At 34.6% G+C, this 19,783-nt stretch overlaps 2 protein-coding genes across 3 annotated transcripts in view; both read right to left on the bottom strand.

Annotated features, from left to right (window-relative positions):
- Nucleotides 1-19,783, bottom strand: part of LOC124443684 — a 103,240-nt gene that overhangs the window by 13,895 nt on the left and 69,562 nt on the right. The window lies entirely within an intron of this gene.
- On the bottom strand, nucleotides 7,950-14,340 carry LOC124443682. Of its 2 annotated transcripts, none has more exons than XM_046994167.1 (4): nucleotides 14,294-14,340; nucleotides 12,452-13,507; nucleotides 9,386-9,643; nucleotides 7,950-9,230 (listed from the first exon to the last, which is right to left on the bottom strand). In XM_046994167.1, the coding sequence occupies exons 2-4, from the start codon at nucleotides 13,491-13,493 to the stop codon at nucleotides 8,203-8,205; spliced, it is 2,328 nt and encodes a 775-aa protein (XP_046850123.1). In that variant the 5' UTR covers nucleotides 13,494-13,507; nucleotides 14,294-14,340; the 3' UTR covers nucleotides 7,950-8,202. The 2 variants fall into 2 exon arrangements, with proteins under 2 accessions (XP_046850123.1, XP_046850122.1); XM_046994166.1 differs by lacking the exon at nucleotides 14,294-14,340 and adding an exon at nucleotides 14,164-14,264.

Raw genomic sequence — 19,783 nt, 5'->3', positions numbered from 1 at the left:
GTTGAACGCATTCAACATTTTTTGTTAAACGTGTTGAACGCATCCAGCATTTCTTGTTAAAGGTGTTTGACGCATTCAACATTTCCCGTAAAACGTGTTGGAATTCAGAATCCAGTTTGTAGTTTATGGAAATAAGCAGCTCGGACATGAACTTTAAACTACATTTGCTATATATGTTGCTCTATTAATAGCGTTGGAAACAAACGTTTATGCATTATCTGCTATCCAAGCTGCATCCAATGTGCAATCTTATTCTGTGGTATAGAGTATAGAATATTATAATTTACTTTTTAGTGTCATTTAATAATATGTCATTAGCTACAGTGGTTTTTGGTCCCGATATATATAAAACTGAGAGTTGTTTACTTGTAGACTTGATAGGACGATGCAAGATATTGTTCATAAAGTTGTTCCAAACTTATTTGAAGGTATGGTTGTGTTTTATTTTCATTCTGGAACGCCATTCTTCCGAAGGAAAAACCGAGATGCTTGCTCTGTTTTTTCTCCTCTCGTGGAATGTCCAGATTTGTGAGTTGTTTTTTTTTTCTGAGCAGTGTAAAATGTTTTAGTTAACTTGGGTTATTCACATGACGTAATTTGACTATATCTTGCAGATAAAGAAGTGAGGGAACATGAATTTTACGAAGAAAGAGGAATGCCCGTGCCGAAGAAAGATATCGAATCGGAAGGTTTGTCTGACAGTCAGCTCACACAGTTAAAACTCCCATTGTATACAGTTCTGTCAAAAGACGGTGATTTAGTTAAGGTTAGGGTTTCAGTATGGTCCCCCTTGACAAAAAGACGAAATTAAAAGATGCCAAGCACTCTCTCTCTCTGACAACACTATCCTTACCAGTGCCTTTACCATGCCAAGCACTCTCTCTGACAATACTATCCTTACCAGTACCGGACACAACATTCAGCGTACTATGAAACACTTTGCTTTACCTGCGGATTAAAAAGACAGACTTACTTTTTTGCTGGCTGATATTGCTGTTGACGTTTTTGGGGCTACAACGCCCAGAGCTCAGAATATCGCCTGAAATGTTCTGGTCAAGATGACCGGTCAATTTTATTTAGCTCGTTCAAAGTAGGTTTTTTACTTATTGCTAACGCACACAACTGGCAGCAAATAACGTGAAAAAACATATATCTTCGAGACTACAGATTCTCGTACTTGACGTCAAAGCGTTCCTTACGTTGCTATGCATCTTCTTCCTATACTAATTTACTTTAGGGGAGGGAAAACATGAAAATGGGGCCTGTCAAAATGACCGGTAAAGTAAAAATTTGGCCGGTCTCGAACCATTTTCGATCTGTCAAACAATTTCTGTTGACCGGCCGTTATTTTGAGCCCCGGGAGCGCCCCCTTCACAATCACACAACTCGCCTCCCCCCCGCTCTGCAGCTACTTTTCTGATTACAATTTTGTTTTAAAATGCAAGAGCGACGAGGAATTGCACTCATCATTGGTGAACGACGTCACAGAATACATGAACAATTACCGCGACGATGAGTTGATTTCAATTTACTTCAAGCCGTACGACGGGTATGATGTTGTGCAATTTCGTTTGTTTGTGCAATTTCTTTGAAGTCGAACACGTTTTATCCGTTTAGACCTTTGGAAAATCTTTAAAAACACGTACGTAGTAAGATGTTCGTTTTCAAGGGTTAATACATAGAAATACCTATCATCATTTTAAGTTTAAATCGTAGGTAATTATACAGAGATTAAAAGCGTGTTGGGCGATTACATAATCTTTTTTGGGCAAAGGCTTTGCGAAGTAAACCAAACCAGTTGGTGGATAGTAAAGATTAACTTATATTGATTATGACCAGTGCTGTAGAACTAGTTTTACCGGAGGGAAGGCTTGACAAGGATGAAGCAGCGAAATCTTACAAAAGTCATACATGACTTCATGGTTGTTCACAGCATATGAGATGATTAACAGTCATTCATAAGTTCTTTTAAGTCAAAGCACCTGTATAAATAATACGTTCAGTACCATAAGGAAAAGACTTGCACACACATTCATACCAAACAATTCGTGACCAAGCTCTGCTCGGTAGATTAAACTGTGATTAATAACTTTTTGATTTCTAAACTAGAAAGGGGGATAGCCTCGCTAAGCTGTACGTAAGAACTGAAAATTCGTCCCCAAGAGCTCCCCTCCCCACTTCTACAGCGCTGATAAGAAAAAACGATTACTTTCCTTTCAGTCGTGAATTTTGTTTCAAAGTTATGGACTTATAGATGACTCCAAATGTACAAAACTTTATTTACACTTGTAACTCGCTTTAGACTTGTGTCATCAGCCTATTATGGCTACAGAAATCTCTTTTTCATGGTGCTAGTTTTTTGTCTTTTTATTGAAAAAGGTAATATCAAGGCAGTATTTACGTTGCTCGCATCGTGCGCTTATCTTGAACCTTGAAAAACTGTTTAAGAAAAAGATCAACTTGATGGAAGAACTAGAGGTAATTCCATACATGAACATTGAAAAAATGGTGCCTATGTATACAAAATATGTAAAAAAGACCTTCGGAAATTTCCCAGCAGCAAAAAATCTTTTGCAATAGTAGGAAAGATATGTAATATTTGCACGTAGTTGACAATACTTTTTGCACCTTGGTAGCACAGTGATAGACATTGAAATCATCACAATTTCTATAGGTCGTCTTTTTTATGCACCCCGTACTGTCTTGTTTTATGGAGGTCGTGATTTTGTGATAACAACGTGGAAGATTGATGATTTGGAGCCCATATTCAAGTGCTATCATAAAGAAATATAGGGTGTTTACAGTGTTTGCACAGGCTTTTGCAAACCTGGGAGACCTTTAGGAAAACTTAAGGGCAGATCAGTGCCAACCTAAGAGTCTCACAAACTTCCCCAAGGTTTGTATAAGCCAGTTCAAACACGAAAAACATCTTTTATTTCTTTCAAAACAAACGTTTAATTTTTCTCTAACATGTATTCATGTTTGATTTGCAGTTTCTCTTTGTTGATTTAATTGATTGAGTTAAGATCAGTTTGCTCAGGCCAATGCAAACTCGGCTATAGACCAATTTGGGTGTTGTTATTTTATAATCCATAATCACTATTGATTTCAATAGAAACTTGTAACAAAGAGCATGCAGGTATATAAAAATAATGTAAGCTTCCTGCAGTATTGATCTTCCACGTTCCCTGTCAACTACTTCATGCAAACCCCGCTTGATGTTTAAATGTTTAATACGAACTCTTTGTTATAAAGAAAAAGTCATCTTGAGTAAGGCAATGAATCTTCTCAATTGCTATAAAATTGATCAAGTTTTTGAAAAGGGCGTACCCCTTGTTAATTATCAGCCTGTTGTCCTATTTGTTCTCTTCGACTGATTCCTTCTCCTCCAGTTGGAGCTTTTCTGTGAAAATAAATTGGTTAATAGGACCAGCTCATTGAAGCAATTGTATGTCGTGAATTGGGGATTAAAGGAGCTGAAATTCTGTGCTCTTTCGTGGAATGAATTTTTATTTCCAATGCAATTTTTAATTGTTGAACTGTTTTAGGCTTTACCTATGTGTCTTCAATGTCGCGTTTATTCGGCGCCCAGCGTCATCATTCAGAAGATATTTCGACCAGTTTCTATTCTCCATTGACGCAAGATACCATCATTCAGAAGACTATTTTAACTAGTGTCCATTCTCCATCAGCGCAAGATACCATCATTCAGAAGGATATTTTAACTAGTGTCCACTCTCCATCAACGCAAGATATCATCATTCCGAAGGATATTTTAACTAGAGCCCATTCTTCATTGACGCAAGATACATGGTTGTAATGATTCTTCAAGGAAACTGACTTTCCTGTTATGCAAGGGAGTTCCTTTGACATTAATGAGGTCATTTATCTTTCCTTACATGAATTTCCAACAGAAAGTTGTGATCCACTCACACGGATGTGTGGTGTACCTAATGAATGGTGCACGTTGCGGTTGAAATTGACTCATAATTCTCCTGTAGTAGCTTCAAGTATTTCGTTGTTACGGACTGAAGCTTGAGTAGAGTAGAACATGTACTTATGGTTTGTGCAAGGTATTGTAGGTACTGCGGAGCCTGGGGACCCACCCCTCTTTCTCTCTCTCATCATTATTTTTTAACTGAAAGAAATCTGTTAGTCTTGAGTTGGCTAAACTTACAAAGATAGCAATCTGCCTTTCAAGGAGGAAGGGATTGAATTCACGATTTCCACAGTCTAATCCTTACCCTCCGCACTGAGCGTTCCACTTTCTGTAAAATGATTAGAAACCGATAAAAAGCAATTCGGTTTTCTTATGATTTAAACTAGACCATGTAATGTCGTATTCGTTATCGAATCGATTTTTTAATATCGCCCATCACTGCAAATGTGTTAAATATTTACAGTACTGTAGTATCCATACAACTTACACTAAACTCAATAATTTTTCTAATTTTTCTCCTGAGAAATTTTTGCGCTTTTTGCTTGTTTGAGCACAGCAAGCAAAAACAGGTAACAGCAAGCAAAATCAGGTTAAAAAGCAGCAAAAACGTTTTAAAAAAGATCTATTCACAAGTTATATTTAACTAACACACATTAAGGAGACATACTAGTTTTGTTTAATTCAATTCTTTCACGAATTTGGAAGTTTTATGAGTTGATTAGAAATAACAATTGAAACCAAACGTTACGTGAAGCAAAAGTAAGATTGGTGAAAACTTACATAAACTGAATTATGTGCGATACACATGAAACCTTGATGAAAACGTCATCGCACATACGAAACGCTAATCTACGGCATGCTATACTTCATGTAACCGAATTTGTCTTCTGCCTTGGCAGATGATTGGATTTAATTATCTCAGGAACAAAACGAGGTGAGATGTCAACAAGGGTAGTTTAACCTCATCATCCTCAACATAACTGAATGGTCTTCGATTGATTTGCACTCCAATGTTTACTTTATAGAATTCTTCCAATTTCAGGTTGGCGCCTTGTACATCGCCTTTTTTACAACTCTAACAAGGCGCTGAAGCTGTCCATTCCATCATGGCGCTCGGGACGGGATTGGGACTAGGTAATTTGCCATTAATATTCAAACTACTCTAGATAATTACTTAAAGCAGTCAGCTGATTTTTGTGATCTTTTGCGTAAGATGAGCCTGTCACTCCTCCCCATTTTGCACAGATACAGAAATTGAAATATAGAATCCATACCAACTTATACAGTCACATGAAAACTGCTATTTGCTAATGGGCCGCCATTCAAAAATAGCATGCTGCTTGAATGGAGCATCTAATATGTGATACATTTTACATTAAGGAAATACTTAAAAAAAACAAAGACATTTCACGCAAATGTAGAAGAGGATGTTGAATTCACGTTAAGCCATAAAGTTCTTGGACAACATTTGAATAGAATTTTCCCGATGAATGATCACGACTTCACGAACGATTGTTTACGATATATATTCAACTTAAGGGTCTCAAATGGGCATTTTAATTCACAAATGGGCATTTTCTGAGATAAAACAGTAACATCTAAAAAAGTAATTGGGAAAACTTCCGAAATCACGAGCTCCCTATTTATGATTAACAAATTATTGCGAATCTTCATGGCTTCATCACTATTCGATATTTGGAAAGCGAAATTAATTGCAAAGCAAAAACATTTTCAAACATAATTAAATATACATTTAACTTCACAGGTGGGCTTCCGAGAGAATTGCTTTCAATGACTAGAACAACTGTCACAAAAGATTTCTAGTTACTGTTTCGTTTACCGCAGATAATTTCAACGCAGCGAAATGCTTCTTGACGGTTTAAATTGGATGATTGTGTAAAAGTTCATGTTTGACTACTTTTGATGGTCTGTATAAGTGAGAAACTGAGAAAATCTGTGTCTAAACAAATCACTAGTTCGTAGGCTGAAAAATAGCTTTATTTGCCTCAATTCCTCGGGGTAATTTTGCCTTTACATTAGAATAATAGAAAAGTAGTGACATAAAAAAGCAGATCATGGTGTTTTGAGCCAAACCCGTAGTAGCACCAAAATGCACTACGGGAAAAATTATTTCGCACAATCTGTGCGAAGTGCTGGTTCACTGTTCTCAAACTTCACTCTAACGGTGGGACTGTATTTTGAATATAATATTTTAACACTTCAACAGGATATTTACAGTGGTTGTGCATGATTTTACGTTCCAAGCGTATACGGAATACTTAAATTGATCTCGATAAGATTACCGACAACTGTCAATCTTTAACTGCGTTTTCGAACTTCTGCAATACGACTCTAATTTATCAAATTTATATGACCAGTTCATACACCAATAACGTCAACTTTTCCGAACTCCCGAACCAACGCTTGCAAGCTATATTTATGTATAATTATTCGGAAGTGGTTTTAGGCGTTTACATGACATACAACTTGCCATTCCGTTTCTACCTACATCCTACCGCAATGACGCATTGCAGTGAGGAAGTGTTCTCTTAACATGACTATACTATTTTACATCAATTTATTATCAGTTATATCTTATAATCTATAAGACACAGTCACACGCCACATAATTTGACATGACAATTTACAACAAATTACAAAAGGTAGCTATGTACTTAAACACCCAGGATTAGTAGCTTTAGAATGAGAAGGAATTTGGAACATATGTAAAAACAGCAATTGAATGTTGAAAAGCTTAAGCTAAGCAGAAAATGATATTACGCATTTATACAACCAACCACAATTTTCACAAAGTTTTTTATTTTTCAAATTTCTTTTTTCTTGATCCTTTTCTTTGGTTTCCATTTGCAAATTTGTTTTTGACAAATCATTATTGTAAAGACTTGAAAAGTTAATCTGAAAAATTTTTTCGAAAGCTTCCTTGGTAAGATTTCCTTTCTTTTTATCAATCATTCCAACTAACGTATGAATGGGCTGCATTGTTAGTATATTTTTATAAAAACACTGGATTATTAGCAACAGATGTTCTCCATTCCGAGAATTTTTCTTCAACTTGCAAGTCGAAACACCCTCCTTTCCATTTAGCGTATGTAATTTTCAAAACTTTTTTTTCTTCGTTTGCTGATGCTTGTCGTTAACAAAGATTTTAGTTAACAAAGTTAATACTGTTTAAGAATTAATGAAGTATGTAAGAACATTTGCAGATTATTTCAAATACACAAACTGGAAATACACAGCCATCTTTATGCCATATAATTTTTGAATTTTCAAAGGATTTGTTCTTAAGCGCATTTTATGTTTTGTTAGAATATACAAGCCGCAACTTGGAGTATTAAAATCAATAAAAAAATAAAACATCCGCTAATCATTCATGATTACACAGCACCCACGCTTCGAAAAAAGACGAGGCTGCTCGCGTTTTTCAGGGGGCTGTCAATGTCTGACAGAACTTTGGCTTCATCCAATCACAGAGCATTCATAGAGTTATCATTCCAGTATATTTATAATTCAATGGTTATTATAGAACTCAATTGTTTTGACAACCAAAATCCGCCATTACCGTCATGTTTTTGACAATCGGGTCCAGTCTCCTTTATACCTCCAGGTTTTTATATAACTCAATGGTTATAACCTGCAGATATCGAGAATTATCTGCAGGTAGTTGACCAATCACAGCCGAGAATGCTCACATAGTGAATAATAATTTGTGTTAACAGATGCTAAGTACCTTAAATATAATGTATTTTATAAATAATGCCAAAAGAACAGCTAAGTTTGAAAAAAGAAAGATGTTTTCGGATACATAAAGAAGGCGAGAAAAAAGTATGACCTTGGGCAAATTATTTTTTGTGGTTTTGGTTGTGAATAACATTTGCATTTCCAGGAAAACGTTCTTATAAAAGATGAATAGAAAATAAAAAAGTCCATGTTAGATTATATTTGATGTGTTGAATAAGTGAGAAACAGAAAAAAATTGTATCTAAACAAATCAAAGTGACAATTTTTATATAACTTTTGTTGCATACATGTTTTGGCATACTTATTCTGTTTTCATTGCAAAATGAATTAAATATACAGTTAATTAAACAATAATGGTATAATTAAAGTGAAAATACACAGTGATGTCTCAAATATAAAAGGATGAATTACGAAAAGAAAATTACAATTTAGCCTGCACTTTAACCCTTTCTTTCCTAGCAAATATTTCTATTGAGCTTTGGTGTGCTTCGTCATTGCGACTCCTATTTGTCTTCAATGAATTTTTTTAAAAAGTTTATAATGGCGTTGATTATTTTGGACAATTTAGGAGTATTTGGGTTTTTTCTCGACCCCTTCCTCGTGCTGGAATCCTTCCTTTCTCTGTAGAAATCATGATTGTAAAACATTTTTTCAAAAACTTGACTGGTAAGATTTCCTTTCTTTCCATCAATCATTCCAACTAACGTATAAATTGGTAGCAATTGCAATTTATTTTTCAAAAACACTGGATCTTCAGCAACAGATGTCCTCCATTCAGAGAATTTTTCTTCTGAATGCAACGTACCATCAACTTGCAAGTCTAAACGCCCACCTCTCCAATGAGTCGATGTAGTTTTTGAGACTTGGATGCTTTCCTGGTTCACTATTTTTTGTCGTTTACCAGAATTTTTTGTAATAAATGCACCAATACCACCGCCGACACTGTTTTCATTTTGTTTTGAGAATTTCGTCGTATCATAGTGACTATCAAATTCAACTGATCCCCCCACATAAGCAGACGTGATGACAAACTGACCGAACCTATTGAAAAAATCGTTAAACTCCTTCATCACATTCTCGTCCTCGATATTTTCAGTTGGTAGATTTTCCACAGCAGACAGAAACCCATCAGTAAAAGCTGTTTTCTTCGAATCAAAATGATTTAAACTTATCTTTGCTATTCTCACTTCTTTCAACTGCCTTTTATTGGTCGAAGATTGGAAGTCGTCTTCTTGACTCTGCATGCTGAGATCTACACCAAACTCGAGATCTACATCAAACCCTTGCACCATCATTAATATATTTTGTGCCATGTTCACATTTAGCCCCAAGGCTGAAAGGCGTGATTTAATGGAGCTTTCATTCCTCTGTAGATGTATTGCATTAACTTCAGTTTCATTTGACTTTAATATTTGAGCACAATCAGGAATTTTTAAGCCAAATTGTTTATTATCAACGAGGGATAGTTTCAAAACCTGAGATGAAACAACGTCATCGGTGACAAGGTTGTATCCCTGACCAATAAATGCAGCTACAAAAAACAAACATCAAGTTTTTCAAAATTACGTTTATTCACAATAAACGATAAAGTATTTAATGATATGAATTGGATTAACCCCAATTATTTATGATTGACGTTTATTATACGTTTGATGTTTGCTATAAGAGAGAACAATGTAAAAATACCTTCTTGAAATGATTTAAAGTCTCCGCATTTTATCCCAAATTTCTTTTCCAACATTTGAAGGCCATGCTCAGTGATATCGTTGCCATGACGATTTTTAATTTTACTGATTGTTGTGCGCTTTAATTTTGAATCATCCGATAGACCCATGGCATTCATAGTTTCCACGAGGTCTAAAAGTTCTTTTTTCACAGATTTTCTCTGAATGTTGTTCTCTGAAATATATTCCATTGCAGACTTGGCAATTGACTTGGTAATACCTTTGAAGAAAGATCTATTATGAGTAAAACCACGTTAGTGAGGTTACTAAGTGATTAAATGTATTTGAAAGCCGAGAGAGATTTTGCAAAAGTCCGAAGGACTATGATGGCCGAAATGTTTTAGTCAGTGCTTCATACATTGTCGATCATGGTGTAAATTAAATGTTTTTTGTGTTTTTGGGAATGCTTTGTGACATTTTTTAATATTTTAAGCTCAAAATTGGACATTGTTAAAATACTATTTGTAAAAATGCATGCAATGTCGTATAACTTGTAATACTTTCTTTTTAATTAAATAGGCAATTTTCAATTATGTAAATACGTTATTCATTCGACTCACAAGAACAGTAGAAATTGAGGTAAACTTTGGAACTAGTATTACTACAATAATCAATATTTGAAAAACTATCCAAAAATATGATTTCCAATAATATGCTTTTAAATATTTCTCGACTGTGATTGGTTGATTGCAGCGCAGTTTATTTCCAATTGCAGTGGGAAAATATGCACAGTAGAAAAGCAGTTATTTAATGTACATGAAAAATTTTTCAATTCTGATTGGTTTAGAGCAGTACAATTTTGTAAATATACCAATGCAAAAAGTAGAGAAAACTTGCACCAATTTCTGAAAATAAATCAAAAGCGCAGAAGTTAAATTATTGTCAACAAAATCATTAGCAATGGCTGGCGTTGGTTTTAAGAAGACTTTGTTTAATGACCCTGGCTACAGTTCTGAATTTGCAGCTCATTTCCAAAACTCACTCGCGCAAGTTTTTCCAATTTTCACTCGAAGGTAATAGCATGGTTTCGAATGAAATTTGGAAAAAACCATACACGAGTGAGTTTTTAAAAAACTTAAAGCACTGTACTTCTTTAATGGTCACTGCCTTTGCTCTGTAAAATATAAAGCAGAAAGCCAATTATTGTATTTTCTCGTGAGTCGTAAATTTATTACAAATCTTTTCGTTGGTAAAGTGCAGCTTAGCTAAAACCTTAATCGTTGTTCAGCAGAAACGCAACACACGCTCAGACTAATCAAAAAGGTATAATGGTTAAGGTTATGATCATGGTTATGGCTATGGTTATAGTTATGGTTATAGTTATGGTTGTGGCTATAGATATGGTGTTGGTTATGGTTATGGTCATTATTATGGTTGTGGCTATGGTCATGGTTATGGTTATGGTATGGTTGTGGCTATGGTCATGGTTATTGTTATGGTTATAGTTATGGTTAGGGCTTTGGTTATAAATATGTATGGTTAAAGTTATGCTTATGGTTGTGGTTATGGTTATGGTTAGGGATATGGTTATGGTTATGCTTATGGTTATGCTTATGGTTATTGCACAATGTCAGGAAAAACTTTTGGTGAAGGAGGTAGTTGGACTTTTAATGGGTTGTGTCACTGTAAAATTTTTGCACATAGTAACCATTTTAAGTGCGAGAATAGTGTTATTTTAGTGCAGCACTTTTGTGAAACAGCTTGCACACGAAAATGACAAAGCTAAAAAGTAAATTGGAGCATGCACTTAAAGTGCTGAACTAAGACACATATTTTTCAAAGTCTGGTAGCCGTATACTTCACAGGCAAGTAACCCACATCTCTTGGAACGAACAAGTTCCTACTTCCAATCGATGCATGCATTAATTGTACATTTTTACCCATGCAAGATTGTAATCTAATTGGCTAAAAAGCAGTGAAAGCCGAATAAAAAGATGGTGATAGTTGCAGGTTGGTAAGATTTCTGCAATCGTATGAAACTCAAGAATAACAAAAGAATGCAAAAAGAACCGCAACAGTGAATACTGTTTTTGTGGTAAACACGCGCAACGAAGTTTTACGGAAGTGATAGAGAGTTACAAAAAAAGACAGAGGTAAACAACGTTTTGCGAAATTCCTCAAAGTCTATAACTAAGCCCTTAATAACCGAGCACGAGGTCTTTACGGAAAAATATCGGACCACGGTATTTTTGTACAGACCGAGCCCGTAAGGCGAGCGAAAGCGAAGTTTTAAAAAGGTTTATCATATAGCATTATTTCATGTAAAACAAAGATTGCTTTCTTTCTTGTCTTTGCTGTTTTCTACGGGTTGACTTTCACCCTTTTAGTTTTTGTCAGTAAAAAATAAATCGTTTCAAATTATATGGTCTGGATAGTTAAACTGTTTTCCGAGTGTTTCTCTTGCGACTTACATTCAAAAATGCGTGATTTTTTGTTTCATTTTTTTCTAGCGTTTTGCTGTTCGCATTACGAAGTTTGTTTACATTTGACTGTAACATTACGCGTTTTGGACCGTGGTCGATTGCGAGAAAATAATAGACCGGCAAAAATGTTTCTGAGCCAATCAATCATTTTGCCGGAAGTGATGCATACCATATAAAAATAGCAGGTAATAGTATAGTTTCTCGTACAATTACGGCAAAACATGCCCTCTTGAGACTAATTAAGATTGTAAATAGCTCTCGTCTTTCGGACTCGCACTATTTTGTTGCAATCTTTAGCAATCTCACTCGTGTATATTTATCCGTAAATGAGTACCTTTATTAATTTCTAATTCTCATGTATTACTGGAAAGTTATCTGCTCAAGTTTAATATATTTTTTATATTAACGAATAAACGTCTCAAAAGAAAAATCACAATTTCTTAAAACAATAAATCCTACACAGCGGACAAGAGTATCATAAAAAAATTTGCACGTTGAATGAAATATGAGTACCTAGCTACTACGTGGTGCTTCACAGAAAAATCTCGTTTCCCATAAAAACATATTTAAAAATGTGGGAAAAAACTTTTGCTTACTAAACCTACCTTCTTCAGCAGCTTCAGTAAAATCTTTTACGAATTTCAATTCCTCAACTGATAGTGGCTCTTTTCTTGCAATTTTGGCTTTAACTTCATGGCCATTCGTCGGCCGATTCTTTTTCTTTTGTGTAAATGCAGCATTCAACAACATGTGGCCAAATTTATCTTTTTTTTCTTTTCCATCTCTTCCTTTTGTGAGTAGACTAAGGCAAGCATTGTATAAATTCAGCGGTTGTCTTTCACCGCTTGGAAGATTTGTGAAATCTCCATTCTTTTCAAGTCCATAATCATCAGGATTGTTTTCTATCAATACGACTGGCGCCCTCACTCCCAAAGTTTGAAAAACAAGATCTGACACAAAATTTTTCTTTTCTTGCATCGTCTCTTGCCATTTTCTCACGTTGTTGTAACCAACAGAACAAGCATGTGTTAAAATCACGACGAGATTGGGATGACTGATGTCAACAACATCCAACATCTTGACACCTCTCAAGGATTTTGAAAGTGTGCTATCGATTCCTTTCATTCTGTTATTATTGGCTTTGTCAACTATGAACACAAGATTTGGATAAAACTTTGTTTTCGAAGAAAATTCGGGATGTGTTTGAAAGTATTTTTTCACAGATACAATATTGCACACATCTTGTTCAACACCATCGCCATCGTTGAAGCCAGGGGTATCAATAACACTCAAAACTAAATCACTCACTTCATACTCGGGTTCGTCAAAAGTAATGATATACTCAGATGTTGTTTTCGTAGATGATTTATAATTATTTGTCTTAGCAACAGGAATTTCATCTCCATTTACCATTAAATGATTTATTGTTGATGATTTACCAGATCCACTACTTCCAACAAGCAATATCATTGCAGATTTAGAATGGCGTTGGATTTTCATACTTGAAGTTATAAAATAAAGAAGTGACGCCCTGGGAATTTGTTCTGCATTTTCACCACCCATTTTGATAATCTCATTAAATTCTACCTTTATTTCATCTTTAGATGATGGTATGGGCTTTAATTGAGAAGAATCATTACTGTCCATATCTTTATCAAAACCTAACAAAAGCACATTCGTTTAAATATCTGTGTTGAACATTGTTGTTATGCACTGCGTGTCTAATGTATTTACAGAATAGACATTCCAAAAAGATTGTGTTCAGTATCTCAGCATATTACTCTCATATATTTTAAATCCATATGGAATATTTTAAATCCAAAATAGAATGTTTTTAAATGATTGAGATATATTAAGTAAATCGAATAAAGATATGTTCGGCGCGCCATAACAGCCTGTTAAAAAGAAAGTCTTTGAACGATTTCTGTGATGTAACAAAGCGTTTAATTTAATGCAATCATGCAAAGATGAAAATTCTTGGCATCTAATCCAACAAATTATAGAAATATTTCAAGAAGTACAAAGCCAGGAGACATAAGCCTTAAGCAAACAGAAATGCAGTCTACATTGTTAGGTCTATACTCAAAAAATATAAAACTGGCAACGAAATATTTCTGCGTTCCACAAATTTCTGCCGTATGAACATGTCAACTGAGAAGTTGCTAAAGTTACTTCAAACATTGAAAGATTACATAGAACAAAAACGCTGGCTTTCATAAATAGAAAAATGTGCTACTCATACTTTGAGCTTGCTGATTTAGAGCTACATAATATATGTGTGTGTGTATAAGCAATACCTTCACAGCGGCGCACTTACCCGTCGTGGCTAAAAACCACCTTATATCTTATTCAGAAATGACAAGCAGCTCCAAAATATAAACTGAGAATGAAGCTCAAGAATATTTTTACAATATGAGTTATTTTACCATGATGATCAAATACATTACCTAAAGTTCTTGATTAATGCAGACTCGACTGCGTGGCAAGAATTCCAAAATATCTAGCAATGTTGTTCTATAGAAATTCAAATTATCGTAGATTAAAGATGCATATTTTTCTTGGCATATTAATGAAGGGATTTGCCTTAAAAGGGAAGGTTATATGCACTAAGGCCGCAAGATAAAATTTGGGCCTCTAAAGCCTTTTTATAAATAATTCGATATTGTAGAATGGCTTTTAAAAACACAAACGCTGATAGTTTGAATGCTTGAAAAACATTTTTAGGAAGAATACTTAGTACATATGACCACGTTGCCTCGATGAATTTTGCGATAGCCGCTTACGAAGAATATTTAATAATCCTGGTCGTACGGGGCGAAAAAAATGGGGGTGTTGACACTTTTTTGCTCGACTAAAACGAAAACTGCCCAACATGACTTTCATTGATGTAAAAAACACTATATGCCTGGTTGCTTGTGTGAAGCATATTAATAACGTCAATATAATATCGCTAAACTGTTTTAATACTTCATATTTCTGTATTCATCGCTTGAGTAGTTTAACTTTTACCAACTGATATCGTACTTAACTTAGCAATTTGTAGATAAAATATTCTGTCCATTTATCATAAGCTTTAAGGTTACCGATTGCTGCTCATTTCTAACGGGTTGAAAATTTTGCACAAAAGCGGCACAAAATACTCGTAAGAACGAGAAAAAGCTTTAACTTATTGCAAATAATGACTAGAAGTCCATGGATGGCTAAAAAACAAACAAGAAATTAAATAAGCAATGATATAGTAAAAAGAGGGTCCGGGAGCAAGGGCTTATACTACAAGATTTGTCAAATAATTTATTCTGTGACTATGAATTCATTAGTCAAACATCATACAAATGAGATCAGTGCGAATTCGTCAATTGATTATCATAGGGTTACCCAAAAGATAACATAGGAAATTTAATTATGGCGGGCAGTTTGTAAACTTTTACATACTTTCAATTTCAATGTTTTTGCATTTCTTTGTTACTGGATGTTCATGATTACCTTGGCCTCAAAGAGAAAGAGTTTATGTAAAGTGGAAGATACAGCATTTTTTTCAATACAGCCGCTATGAATATAAACGTTTTTATAGTTTTCTTTTAATTATCATACGAGATAAATTGTCAACGTATTCGACTAATAAATTCAATTCAATTTAAATGTGAAAGCCGAAAAGGCGTAATGAGGGATGGCAAATATTACCAGTTAAATTTTAAAGCTTTAATGTTCCTGCACCTCAAATATGGTGTAGATAAAAATACTTTTTTCCATGTTTAAGCTACGCGCAAATGCTTTAACCAGACAGCATTGTTAATATAAAAAGCAAAGGAAAATGTCAAATAGAGTTTGCCCTGTTATAAAATTTCTTCCTATTTTTTACTTAAAATTAGTTTTGTTAATTAAAGTGATTAATTTGTCTATTATTTTGTCCACAAAAGACCGAATATTTCCCGACTTTTGAGTAAAAATTGCTTTAGCTCAAAATTGATGTGCTGCACCACCCCCAGCACCTCCGCCTTGTACGCCTATGTTAGCTAATCATATTTGAGTAAAATGAGCCTTGGAAAACGAGGTGATTTTTGAGCTTTTCTTTGCGCCCTTTTCTGATGCTATTACTTCCCCACTTCTCCTGGTATTTATCTGACAGATTGATTGATCGTTAGTGTCTATCATAGATTTTCGATGTATGATGAGGATTTTATAGTTTTCTGAGAGATGTTATGACGTTGAATATATTTATATTTAGTCAGGGGCTGAGTTAAGGGTACCTCGACAAAAATACTAAGTGCAACTTTTTTCCAGAAATGTGTTCAGGGACCATATGAAAGTATTTTAGGACATATTGCAACTTCCCAAACCCTGGGCAAGTGCAAAACATAACCTACTAGCAAAATGGGAAAAATCGGAAAAACCGTGTATTCCTTGGTACCAAAATTTCAATACTTGATAGTCAAAAATACTTCTTATATCAATTTTTTAGCATAAGCTCCTGTAAGACGTTTTATTTAGCGAATCTTAATGCAAATTAATATATTTAGATGATATTAAAACTTTTGGATAGGCCAATTCATAACATTTTTTCACTAAAAAACCCAAATATACACCGATTAAGTGACATTTACAATATATGTTTCATTAATTTTTGAAAACAGGTTAATAAAACATTATCCTATCACATTGTCTATCATGTTTCATTTTCATCTTCCCTTGCTGATTCTTCTCTAGAATTATCACCATCATCTTCCGCATAGCCACCAGCATTCCATATATTTCGACAATCTCCCTCGCATTTACAATGTTCTGTGCATCCAATCTGTGACTTTGCACAGGAACAGGCCATTGACTTGCATTTCGAAACTAAATATTAAATATAATTTTTAAAGCATATTTTCCCAGCATTTATTTTACCTTAAATGCTTAGTTGTGATGGTCAATCCTACTATGAAATATTAATGACACTTCATTCAGAAGAAAAACTATAATAACAACTTCAATCAATGTTTATGAACGTTGAAGTTTGCAAGTTAATTTAAAATTGAAGGTATTTGATTGGGAATATTTTTCTAAGAATTGCTTTTATATTTAAAAGTAGTACCTGAGCAGCCACAGCTGTTAATTTTGATCACTTCATCAGGAGCAGCTTTCATTCCCCTAGGCATCATAATTGGTTGTAACGTTTTGGTTTCAGTATCTTTTAACCAACCATACTAAGATAATAAAGTACAAAAGAATTCTTAAATCACATATATTTGTGGGTAAAATTCATTTTTCCCACCTCCATGACACAATATGTTATTGATATAAGAAGTCTTTTTTCCCTACCTTACATGGATCATATGCCGGAGGATCACACTGAAGGCAGGAGCCCCAAATCAGACGTTGGTATCTTGCACGTTTGATAATGAAATCAAGGACGTCATCTGTTGGTGGCAAAGATTTCAAAGCAGGAGGTTTTGACGTTATTTTGGCTCCTTTGGTTCTTCGTTGCCAAATTACCTGTCTAAGGTTAAAAACAGGAGAAAAAGCATATCAAAACATATAATTACCAAAGCTAAAACATATAGTCAGCTCTCAGTTATATGTTTACGATGTAAGTTTTATTTTCAACATCAATGGAAGCAAAATTAATAGCGTCCTAATCTTTTTACAGCAAGAAACAGAAACTCATAGTTTATTAGAAAGACAATCGAAACAAAATTTGTTTAGATTAGTACAGCAATAATTAGAGGCTTATTATTACATTTTGAAAGAAACATAAGTTATCTTCAAAATAAATTATGTACTATAATAGTTGGATGTACCTATTTTTTGAGGAAACTCTCATATTTTGCACTATAACATGCAGCAATAAATTTTCTTGATTCTGATAAGTACTGATCTTCAGTGGCATCTATTTCACCAAGAAAAGATAACTTCAACGTGGCAGCGACTTTTAGAGCTTTCTTTTTTCCTATTCCAAAATACATTGGTACAGTGTCGCAACCAGATAGAGCATGTACAGATAACAATTCAAGGATCAATGGTTTATGTTTCTTTACTGTATCGTTTATTGATATAATGTTTTTTCCTTCTGTGAAATCAGTCATATAAACATCTATGTTCCAGTTTTTATTGTTATAACAGTGACAAAGCAAAACAAAAACATCAGTGTCTTCACAAATTACTTTAGCAGATTTTTTTCCATCGGCTATTGCTTCTGATACTTGGTAAGGGATAATCACATCAGCTTCCTCCTGTCTTGACTTTAGATCATTTCTTATCGTCTGAACTCCTAAATGTACTTGATATGGTGTTTCAGCTTCTGCTGTAATGATCAGTTTGTTTGAATGGTTTGGAATATTCTTGAGCAAGTCATCTTTTGCCATCTCAATTAATTGCTTTTTAGTATCTGTCACTTTCATGGCTATCTCTTTTGCTGGAAGAGGACTTGAAGAACTAAGGTTATGAGATCGTCGGAATTGAGATAACCTTTCTTGTCTGGTATCTGATTTAATGCTATAATCATGGTACCTGTCAAACACAAGATAAACATCTGTTTGAGCTAAGATCTTTAAAATATACGATCGTAAAGAAACCAATAAATCAGACACTTTACCACCTTTTGGCCAGTATAAAGCGCTATGGATCATTGCACATCCATCAATCAGTGTTGCTTCTGGTTTAATATTTCTCACTGAAACCTCTACTAACGCATTTTTAAATCAGCTTTAGCTGTGGGGTATCTACCTTCACCAGTGTCTTTAAATAAAGCGGTAGGTATAGGTGCTAACTCATATGAAAAAAGATCATTTATGTTGATTTTATTCGCTGAATTTAAGTAGAGAACCCTTGAGAAAATAATTTCAGTATTATATACCTCCACAGCGGTTTTATTCTTCACCTCTTTTGGAGTTTTCATAGTTACAACTTCCTTCTTTAATTTCGACCGGAAACCTTCAGGTAAATTACTCTGAAATGATTTCATTTGCTCTTTACCAATGTCTACTGCTTTGTTAACATTAATAGTTTTTCCTGCTATCTGACCAGTGTATATATTACAGAGGCTAGATAAAGTGTGGGATTTACTATCAAGTGGGTGAATGCAGGTTATGAGAAAATTCTTTAACTTCGTTTGATCAACTTGGTCATTTTTAATTCTACCAGATGTTTCTTCTTTATGTGTTGTCATGATTTTCTCATCCTTATTCCGCAACTCATCTAAATTTTGTAGCACTTCATTGCATCTGTGTTGACTTTTTGCCCATATCTGTATGGTTCTTGGATTCGTTGTTTTCCCAATAATTCCAGTGGGACCTTTCCCAAACTTCATAAACGTCGTTTCTATCATCATGTCTGACCATATTCCGTTCCAAATTCCTTGCTTGTGATGTAAGACATGCTCTCCTGATAAAAATTTGTCCAAAATATTTGGAGGTAATTTTGTCATAGTTAGTAGATAACAAAGCCCATATCTTGCATAATTTATGTGGCCTGCAGCGAAAAAATATGGGAGCATTTCTTTGCAAGCATAGATGTGTAAGGGGAATTCACCTTCCCTCTCAGCACGAATAAACAGCATCATGAGAAATACTGGTCGAATAAGATTTTTCACCCAATGTTCAGCCAAGGCATTTTCTTGAGATACAGTCTCAAGCTTTTCTTCAAATTCATCAAAAGAAGCTATATCATCAGTGAAACCTCTCAACAATTCCAAGACTAATAGTCTTAATTAAATGACGATATGATCTTCGCACTTTGCTGGACAATTTAAGCAATCGTCTCAGGACCTGAAAAAATCAGGTGACTCAACGGGACTCGAACCCATGACCTCTGCGGTGCCGGTGCAGTACTCTGACCAACTGAGCTATGAAGTCACACAGTGGTGAGCAGGTCAATATTGTTGGGCTCATGTTTTCTCGTGAAAGGAATATAGTATGAATGTTTTATGCAGTGCGGTGTTTGAAATTAAATGAAGATAT

This window comes from Xenia sp. Carnegie-2017, unplaced genomic scaffold, assembly GCF_021976095.1.
Source record: "Xenia sp. Carnegie-2017 unplaced genomic scaffold, XeniaSp_v1 HiC_scaffold_21, whole genome shotgun sequence".
Taxonomy (NCBI): Eukaryota; Metazoa; Cnidaria; class Anthozoa; order Malacalcyonacea; family Xeniidae; genus Xenia; species Xenia sp. Carnegie-2017.
Note: the sequence above shows the minus strand (reverse complement) of the source record. Positions and strands in the feature narration are given on the sequence as shown.

Bases quoted from the DNA above. Each gene is read 5' to 3' on its own strand.
- LOC124443682 (XM_046994167.1), bottom strand. From the start codon at position 13,493: ATGGACAGTAATGATTCTTCTCAATTAAAGCCCATACCATCATCTAAA. The intron at 9,644-12,451 runs GTAGGTTTAGTA...CTTTCTTCAAAG, and splicing joins TACTGAAGCTGCTGAAGAAG to GTATTACCAAGTCAATTGCC. The intron at 9,231-9,385 runs GTATTTTTACAT...TGTTTTTTGTAG, and splicing joins CTTTAAATCATTTCAAGAAG to CTGCATTTATTGGTCAGGGA.